Consider the following 10,022-nt stretch of genomic DNA (forward strand, 5'->3'; position numbering starts at 1 on the left):
CCCAGATGTCCCTTTGAAGAACTACACGTTAGATCCCTGATAAGGGACCTAGTCAGTTGCACAACTGAATGCATTCACCCGAAATGTGTCTTCTGCATTTAACCCAACCCCTCTGAATCAGAGAGGTGCGGGGTACTGCCTTAATTGACGTCCGTGAGGGCTCGGGGAGCAGTTGTTGGGGCCTTGTTAACTGCCTTGCTCAAGGGAAAAACTGAAGATTTTTCCACCTTGACAGCTCGGGAATTCGAACCAACAACCTTTTGGTTACTAGGCCCAATGCTCTTAACCGTTAGGCTACCTGCCGCCCAAGTAAAAGAGGAACTGATGAAGGATGCAACTTCCATAGAAGCACCTCTATCTACAGTATCTCTGTGAGGCAATGCTCTGTCTGGCCACATGGGCCTGGCTGTCTCCGGTCTACTGATTAGTAGATTAGTTGGAAGATAGTTGCTGAATTGTGGTCATAATGTGTTACTATACGCTTCATATAACTGACTGTTACTGCCGGTCCTGAATACAGTATGACATGTTCAAAGATTTCACTTTGAACATACATTTGTTTATGTTTTTGAGAGACCAGAGAGTATCTGTGATGGTTTATAGTGTGAAAGAGGTTTGTATTGAATGTATGACAACATCAACGTGGGATAAATGTGTGTTAGAGGCAACACTCTTCCTTGTACCACCATGTGGGTTGGCTCCCACACAACACCCACTTCCTGTAGAACGAGGACCTGTCAGATAGAGCCTCCCCTCATCAGTACAATCCCCCTCCACCCCAGACCACAATGCTATGCTGACAGACACTCACAAACACCTTACCACTCTCAGACATAGAGCTTGGGGCAGCGATGGGGTAGATCAGACACACCTGTCTGTGGATGGGACACACCTGCCACCTGTCTGTGGATGGGACACACCTGTCACCTGTCTGTGGATGTCATGGATCTCCATCTCACCCCGAGGGTAGTCTGTGTCTGGCTCTGGATCATAGCAGGCTGGGTGAACGTACTGGGGCATGGGATAATAGATGAGGCTGTCCCTCACCTGTCAAAGAAAGGTAGGGTTCTGCCTTTCTAGGGAGTTTTTCCTAGCCACCGTGCTTCTACACCTGCATTGCTTGCTGTTTGGGGTTTTAGGCTGCGTTTCTGTACAGCACTTTGATATATCAGATGATGTACGAAGGGCTATATAAATACATTTGATTTGATATTGATTTGAGGACATTGGACCACCAATTAACCAATTAACATAATGATTTGACCGAAATAGTCCTCTGGAATAGTGGTATGGCTAGACAAAACGAGGCAACATTGTTATTCGTCTCTCAGCTGAACTTCTCTCTCGTGGTGCAGTATTGGTGATTTATACCTGTTTTTACAAAACAAAGTAAGAAAATGTATGCACCCATTACTGTAACTCACTCTGGGTTAAAGCATCTACTAAATGGCAAAATAATATTTGTTACAGCGTTATAAAACAATAATAAATGATAGAAATCAACATTTTTATTTCAAAACTGTTGTAAATGATATTATTGCCCATACAGATGTGTTGTTGTTGGCTGGTGATGCAGATCCAAAGTGTTTTACCAGGACACAGTATGACTTCACCTGTTTCTGGGAGACACCAGGCAACACAGCTTATGACTTCTTCTACAGGAATGATAAGTATGTTCAATGTATTCTGGTAAATTGTAAAATGTCAATATTTTCAGAAAATACACCAACATGTATTACAGTTGAAGTGAACAGTTGACATACACTCTGTACTGCCAGGCACTGACACCAGTCATCTTTCCTTTGTCCCTGATCAGTGAGGAAAAGGAGAAGCGGTGTAAACTGACTCTCCAGAGGACAGAGAAGGGGGAGGAAGAGGAGGAGAAGGTTCTCCACATCTGCTTCTTCCCTTGCTCTGACGTCTTCCTGTTCACGCTCACACACATCAGAGTGGTGGAGAGCAGCTCCAACTACACACTTTTCACACGCACCATCAGCGTTGAGGACCAGGGTGAGAGAGAGAGAGAGAGAGAGAGAGAGAGAGAGAGAGAGAGAGAGAGAGAGAGAGAGAGAGAGAGAGAGAGAGAGAGAGAGAGAGAGAGAGAGAGAGAGAGAGAGAGAGAGAGAGAGAGAGAGAGAGAGAGAGAGAGAGAGAGAGAGAGAGAGAGAGAGAGGATTTTAGTAGATATAAATCTAAAGCTCATTCTCTCTCTCTCTCTCTCTCTCTCTCTCTCTCTCTCTCTCTCTCTCTCTCTCTCTCTCAGGTCTCCTGGAACCCCCTGTGAATGTATCCCTTCACCAAACAGGGCAAGCTGGGCAGTTGCAGGTGTCTTGGCATGCACCAAGAGATTGGGAGAACAATGTGCATTATGGGATGCATTACTCCTCCCAGGGACTAGGGGAGAGGACAGAACTGGTACTGAAACTCAGAAACACAACACCAATTCATCCAGTCAGATTCCCTGCAAGGGGAAAAAGACAGATTAAGTGTTTGGTAAAAAATCTACCATGACTGGTGCATTCACTATTTAGTACCCACCTTGATGGTGGGCTACAGGGCGTCCATTTTGTGCAAGAACGTTGTCACTCAAATTCCATTCACTGTGCTGCTGCTGTAGACTTCCTGTGATATTTCTTCCCTCTCTGTCTCCAGATAAAGTACACGAGGTCCCCCATTCACAGCCTGGTTTCTCTGCTGCCAGGGGAGGTGGTCAGCATCCAGCTGAGGGTAAAACCCAATGGCTACAGTGAGACAGAGACCAGCGGTCACTGGAGCGACTGGTCGGTCCCCATCACTGCCATGGTACCTCAGAGCGCAGGTGGGTGAACTACTGAGTATAGGCTAAAGACGGATAAAGACAACAGTGCACATGTGGGGCGGCAGGTAGCCCGGCAGGTAGCCCGGCAGGTACCCCGGCAGGTAGCCTGGCGGGTAGGAGTGTTGGGCCAGTATCCGAAAGGTTGCTGGATTGAATCAACCGAGCTGACAAGGTAAAAATCTGACGTTCTGCCCCTGAGGAAGGCAGTTAACCACTATTCGACCGTTCTCCAAAGACGTGGATGTCGATTAAGATGGCCCCCTGCACCTCTCTGATTCAGAGGGGTTGGCTTAAATGGGGAAGACACATTTCATTTGAATACATTAAGATGATGTTGTTTACTGACAGCACTGTAAGAGTGATGGGGTTTACTACCACTGTTTTCCAGCTGATATCTCATTGTTGTGTCATACCTCTGACCTGCAAAACATCACCTGCCAATGGAATGGGCAGTCCTATAGAGATGCTACCTACACCTTAAACTACAAGCTGGGACCCAGGTAGATGTTAACATACAAATAACCTCAACAATCATGCAACTCTACATGATTACAGCAAAACACTCCACAGTGAGACATAAATGAAGGCAACGCTCATATTGCATTGTAAAACATACTTGGTGATTATGTATCATTAAACCTCTGGTTGTGTAATCTCTGCAGTAAAAGGGAGGGTTGGAGAAAGTGTCTGCAGAATGAGAACACCTCCTACCACTGCCATTTCCATGGAGCGGAGTCCAGCGAGATACTGGTTAAACTCAGTACTGGTCCTGGTTCTCTCAAACGGACCTTCTACACTGAACCCTTCAGACTCAACAACAGCAGTGAGTCACACTGATAATAGATAACTTGGCAGCTGTGAACACTTCCTTTCAGTCAGGCTAACAAGTTTAACCAGCAATACCAAATTGGGTTTAATTATTTATTTACTAAATACCTAACTAATCACACAGAATTACACATACACATAACTAAATCATAACTTGATTACAAATGACATCATAAAGGAAAACGTCCCTAGCGGGCGGAAAAGATATGACAGCTTGTTACACAAAAGAAAAGGGTCTGGGTTTGAGTGAAAGAGCGGGAAGACTGAGGAACAAAGGGAAGAAGTGGTGCTATCGTAAATACAGTATCTCATGCATTCTAAATTACCGCCCATTTGGAAAAGGACAATACAATAAATATTTACTCTGAGCTACACTTCGATAGGTTGGTGGTAGATGGAAGGCCGTGTTGCCCAACAGTCCTTTGAAGAATGTCTCTGGTTGTCAATTGGATACGTTGTAGTAACGTTGTTGGGTGATAGACGGAATACTCTGTCTATTCCTTCCTAACCCTCGGTTGCATCTGCTGTTGCTAACTCAACGACTAGGAGGTATCACTTCTATAGTGAATAAGAGTTCAAAGTTCATACCATTCACAACCAAAGCTCACGCTGATATTGGCTTCGTTCTGTAGTTATTATCTGAACCATTCTGACATCGGACCGTCGTCCTCACGTCCTCAGAACAGGAGGTTATATTGTCGTCAAGGGCTTATATAGGAAGGGAGAGGAGGGCGTGTTTGAAAAGTTTTATAGCCCATGTCCCTTCACAGGGGCGGGCCACTGATTGAGCAGAGCCCTATCTTATGAAAACCCAAATCTCACATTTTAGAAGCTAAAATCACATTTCATCCCATCACGAATAATTTCATTTTCAAACATTTAAATTGAACAACAATTCCATGTGAATCCGATAACTTTGATGTGTAGACTTTCCACTGTAGAGTTTGTCATCTTATCATTGATGAGAATGTCTCAGATGAAAACCGAACTGACATCATATTCATTAAGTACCACCGCATATGTTTCATTGGTAGGATTACCAGAATATAGTTAATTTCCCCCACTTTCTGATGTTCCCAGAATCTCTATGTTAAAATGTTGAAAATGTAACCTCAGTAGGGTAGAGAGAGGAAAAAGGGGGGAAGAGGTATTTATGACTGTCATAAACCTATCCCCCAGGCCAACGTCATGACACCGGTATACTACATTGCCATTAAGAGTTAAACAAATGGAAAGAGGAGTCTAGCATGCATATTTCTTAATTTTTGAAGAATCCTTGTTGACATACACTACCGTTCAAAAGTTCACTTAGAAATGTCCTTGTTTTTGAAAGAAAATCACATTTTTTTGTCCATTAAAATAACATCAAATTGATCAGAAATATAGTGTAGACATGGTTAATGTTGTAAGTGACTATTGTAGCTGGAAATGGCTGAATTTGAATGGAATATCTACATAGGCATACAGAGGCCCATTATCAGCAACCACCACTCCTGTGTTCCAATGGCACATTGTGTTATCTAATTCAAGTTTATAATTTTAAAAGGCTAATTGATCATTAGAAAACCCTTTTGCAATTATGCTAGCACAGCTGAAAACTGTTGTCCTAATTAAAGAAGCAATACAACTGGCCTTCTTTAGACTAGTTAAGTATCTGGAGCATCAGCATTTGTGGATTCGATTACAGGCTCAAAATTTCCAGAAAAAAAGGACTTTCTTCTGAAACTCGTCAGTCTATTCTTGTTCTGAGAAATGAATGCTATTCCATGCGAGAAATTGCCAAGAAACTGAAGATTTTATACAATGCTGTGTACTACTCCCTTCAAAGAACAGCGCAAACTGGCTCTAACCAGAATAGAAAGCGGAGTGGGAGGCCCCGGTGCACAACTGAGCAAGATGACAAGTACATTAGAGTGTCTAGTTTGAGAAACAGACGCCTCACAAGTCCTCAACTGGCAGCTCCATTAAATAGTACCCGCAAAACACCAGTCTCAACATCAACAGTGAATAGGCGACTCTGGGATGCTGGCCTTCTAGGCAGACTACCTCTGTCCAGCGTCTGTGTTCTTTTGCCCATCTTAATTTTGTCTTTTCATTGGCCAGTCTGAGATATGGCTTTTTCTTTGCAAGCCTGCAACTCATTTCCAGCTACATTAGTCATATACAACATTAACGATGTCTACACTGTATTTCTGACCAATTTGATGTTATTTTTACAGACAAAATAAATAGCTTTTCTTTCAAAAACAATGACATTTCTAAGTGACCCCAAACTTTTGAACGGTAGTGTAAATCTGTAACAATACAATCTGTATTATGGACATCAAATAAATACAACCTTACTGTGAAATACTTACTTACAAGCAGATATAGGTAACAGTGCAGTTCAAGAAGAGTTTAAATAATATTGACCAAATAAACTAAAGTAATAAAAAAATAAAAAAGTAACACAATAAAATAACAAGGCTATGTACAGGGGTTACCGGTACCGAGTCAATGTTCGGGGGTACAGGTTAGTTTAGGTCATTTGTACACACACCTAGTATATAGGTCCTGGATGTCAGGAAGCTTGGCCCCAGTGACGTACTGGCCTGTACGCACTACCCTCTGTAGTGCCTTATGGTCAGATGCTGAGCAGTTACCATACCAGGCGGTGACGCAACCGGTCAGGATGCTCTCGATGGTACACTAATCATCTCTGTAAAACTCATGTTATGTCTCTCTCTCCCCTCTCTATGTTGCGGTCAGTTCAAACAGGCCCTCCAGGGAGGCTGAGGGGGAAGTGGGAGGGGGGCAGGCTGCGTCTAAGATGGGGCACACCCCAACTGGCTCTGTCTCTCCACCTGATGTACCAGCTCCGCTACCAGCCTCAAGGGGAGGCCGTCTGGAAGGTACAGAGCCTACCTACAGAGCCCACCTGTTCTGTGGTAAAACCATAAGCCTGGCTCTGTCCTTATTGCATATGTAAACAGGGAACTACATGTTTTGTCATGAGTTTGTATTTTGCAGTACAAACCAATAACTGGGTGCAATTCAGTGGAGGCTGAACTGAGCCGTCCTCCCCAAAGCAGCCTCCGTTGATGTTCTTGTGTGTTGTCCTCTCTCTTCAGCTGGTGACCCTGCAGGTTTCTGAGAACAGTATTTGTCTGGACGTTCAGACTGGCAGTCAGTACTTTATCCAGGTCAGAGCCAGGCCCAACGGGTCAGTCTACGCTGGCTACTGGAGCGACTGGTCACCCCCACTTACTGTGGACACACCTTCAGATATAGGTAAAGTAACACTAGTATGGAGATCACTTTCCATATCTGATTACATAAAATGTCTGCGGTACATGGGAAGGTGGATACTGGTTGATAGTATTCTGTTACGCTCAGGTAGGCCTAGAGAGGTGCAACCCATGAATAGTAGATATTACAGTCACTGTGCTTCTAATCAGGCAGGCTATTGTCATTCTCAAACTCTGGTTCTTTATTTGAACTCAGCAGGGGCCCTCTTCATCATCTGCATTCCTCTCATGATGCTCATCCTATCAGTTGTGTTCCTCTCATTGATCTCCAGGTATCTCAGGTAAGATGTTCTTTCAGTCTGCTTCACACTGCACACGCACGCACGCACGCACGCACGCACGCACGCACACACACACACACACACTATTCATGGACATGTTGTGTACTGAATCATTTTTCCACCAGTAAGCTCAAACGGTATCTGTGGCCACCAATCCCAAAACTTGACAAAGTACTGCACGGCTTCCTGACAGACATCAACGGCCAGACTTGGGTAAAAACTTAATTGATTGCAGTACAGTAGATTAACATTATGGAATTATAATGAACAAAAATATAAACACAGCATTTAATGCATTGGTCCCTTGTTTCATGAGCTGAAATAAAAAATCTCAGAAATGTTCCTTATGCACAAAAAGCTTATTTCTCTCAAATGTTGTGGACAAATTTGTTTACATCCCTGTTAGTGAGCATGTCTATGCCCTCCCAAGCCCACCCATGGCTGTGCCCCTGCCCATTCATGTCAAATCCATAGATTAGGCCCTGATGTATTTATTACTATTGACTGAAATTGTTGCATTTATATTTTTGTGTAGGGTAGATCAATTGAAGGGGTCACATTTTAACTGTGTGTTCAATGTGGTTTATCTTTATGTGGATGTGTTGGAAACATTGGATCTGAGTCTCTGTATGTACCTGTGTTACCTCCATAGGACCCTCCCTTCATCATCAAGCAATATTCTGAGGAGACCCCAGCCTCTGTGGTGGAGATTATGTCTGAGAGGGAGGCTCCAGATGGAGGGAAGCTTCCCAGGGAGTCCTCCTTACTACTCTCCCCAGACCGAGGCTCCGCTGGCGGGGAGGAGGAAAGGCTCTCCACCCTGGCCCTGGAGCTCAGCCAAGACTACGTGACCCTGGCCACAGATGACGTCATCCTCTGTCTCCGAGGGAACAAGTATGTGTATGACGGGGAGGTGGGGGCAGAGTCTCGAGGCCTGGGGGAAGATGAGGTTCTCCAGATGAGGTGTCACTGCTCCTCCAACTTCCCATCATCCTCCAGTACCACGGACATCCTCAACCGCTCCTACATGCTGCTGGCCGAACAGCCTATAGAGAGACTGGACTGTCAGGACAGCAGCAGGGCCTGCAAGCTCTATGCCAACCTGAAGGGAACAAACTCAGCTAATGCAAACACCTGATTGGCACAGCTCAACAAAGGCACACAAACTGGACAGTTACAAAACATCAAAACAATATCCATTACATCACTACCAAAACATGTCCTTGCATACAGCTTATTAAAGATGTATTTTATGACTAATGGGTTAATATATCAAGTGCTCCCAAATGTGGATGAACGGATATGGATTGTTATGTTGCACGGTCATACTATATACTGTAAATATATATATTTAACTTGTCACATATCTGTCTGTATATAAGGTATATACTGTACAGTGCATTCAGAATGTATTTAGACCCCTTGATTATTCCAATTTTTTTTACGTTTCAGACTTATTCTAAAATGGATTACAACTTCTTCAGGATCGGTGTTGAGCTAACGTAGGCTAAAGGTCGTAAGAAACAAACAAAAAATCCCAGGACATAGACATGTCTGATATGGGCGAAGTTTAAATTCTTGTTAATCTAACAGCACTGTCCAATTTACAGTAGCTATTCGGGTGAAAAAATACCATGCTATTGTTTGAGGATACAATTATGAAAATGTATGAATAAACCAATTAGGCACATTTGGGCAGTCTTGATACAACATTTTGAATAGATATGCAATATTTCACTGGATCACTCTAAAACTTTGCATTTACCGTGCTGCCATCTAGTGGCCAAAGTCTAAATAACACCTCGTCTGGAATAATACATTATTATGCCCTTCCTCTTGCATTTAAAAATATCTATTACCAGATCTCATGTATTATATTCTCCTACATTCATTTCACATTTCCACAAACTTCAAAGTGTTTCCTTTCAAATGGTATCACGAATGTGCATATCCTTGCTTCAGGGCCTGAGCTACAGGCAGTTAGATTTTGGTATGTAATTTTAGGCAAAAATGTAGGTTTTTAAATAATAAAAATATCCTCAATTTACAATCCGTACCCAATAATGACAAAGCAAAAACAGGTTTTTAGAAATGTTTGCAAATGTATTAAAATTAAAAAACTGAAATATCACATTTACATAAGTATTCAGATCCTTTACTCAGTACTTCTCAGGTCTCTCCAGAGATGTTCGATCAGGTTCAAGTCCGGGCTCTGGCTGGGCCACTCAAAGATATTGAGACATGTCCCGAAGCCACTCCTTCATTGTCTTGGCTGTGTGCGTTGTCCTGTTAGGTGAACCTTCGACCCAGTCTGAGGTCCTGAGCTCTCTGGAGCAGGTTTTCATCAAGGATCTCTCTGTACTTTGTCCGTTCATCTTTCCCTTGATCCGGACTAGTCTCCCAGTCCCTGCCGCTGAAAAACATCTCCACAGCATGATGCTGACACCACCATGCTTCACCGTAAGGTTGGTATTGGCCAGGTGATGAGGGGTTCCTGGTTTCCTCCAGACGTGATGCTTGACACAGGCCGAAGGGTTTCATCAGACCAGAGAATATTTTTTCTCATGTCAGAGTCCTTTAGGTGCCTTTTGGCAAACTCCAAGAAGGCTGTCATGTGCCTTTTACTGAAGTGTGGCTTCATCTGGCCACTCTACCATAAAGGCCTGTAGGGTTAGGGTTAGGGTTAGCCTTCTGTAAGGTTCTCGCATCTCCACAGAGAAACTCTGGAGCTCTGTCAGACCATCGGGTTCTTGGTCAACTCCCTGACTGAGGCAATTTTCCCAGATTGCTGTTTGGTCAGGCAGCCAG

The 10,022-nt window shown here is 43.6% G+C and overlaps 1 protein-coding gene across 6 annotated transcripts; it reads left to right on the forward strand.

Annotated features, from left to right (window-relative positions):
* The first annotated feature begins 782 nt into the window (after positions 1 to 782).
* LOC118393885 (thrombopoietin receptor) lies at positions 783 to 9,345 on the forward strand. Of its 6 annotated transcripts, none has more exons than XM_035787053.2 (12): positions 783 to 1,060; positions 1,550 to 1,670; positions 1,817 to 2,010; positions 2,264 to 2,415; positions 2,653 to 2,818; positions 3,207 to 3,318; positions 3,481 to 3,641; positions 6,395 to 6,573; positions 6,757 to 6,916; positions 7,130 to 7,214; positions 7,340 to 7,427; positions 7,867 to 9,345. In XM_035787053.2, exons 1-12 carry the CDS (start codon positions 910 to 912, stop codon positions 8,350 to 8,352), a joined length of 2,055 nt encoding a protein of 684 aa, XP_035642946.1. In that variant the 5' UTR covers positions 783 to 909; the 3' UTR covers positions 8,353 to 9,345. The 6 variants fall into 6 exon arrangements, with proteins under 6 accessions (XP_035642946.1, XP_035642954.1, XP_035642962.1 ...); XM_035787061.2 differs by having other exon boundaries at positions 7,133 to 7,214; XM_035787069.2 differs by having other exon boundaries at positions 6,395 to 6,537.
* Positions 9,346 to 10,022: the final 677 nt, after the last annotated feature.

Source organism: Oncorhynchus keta, chromosome 1, assembly GCF_023373465.1.
Source record: "Oncorhynchus keta strain PuntledgeMale-10-30-2019 chromosome 1, Oket_V2, whole genome shotgun sequence".
NCBI classification, from domain to species: Eukaryota; Metazoa; Chordata; class Actinopteri; order Salmoniformes; family Salmonidae; genus Oncorhynchus; species Oncorhynchus keta.

Bases quoted from the DNA above. Each gene is read 5' to 3' on its own strand.
- LOC118393885 (XM_035787053.2), top strand. From the start codon at position 910: ATGGGACACACCTGTCACCTGTCTGTGGATGTCATGGATCTCCATCTC. The intron at 1,671-1,816 runs GTATGTTCAATG...GTCCCTGATCAG, and splicing joins TTCTTCTACAGGAATGATAA to TGAGGAAAAGGAGAAGCGGT. The intron at 3,319-3,480 runs GTAGATGTTAAC...TAATCTCTGCAG, and splicing joins AACTACAAGCTGGGACCCAG to TAAAAGGGAGGGTTGGAGAA.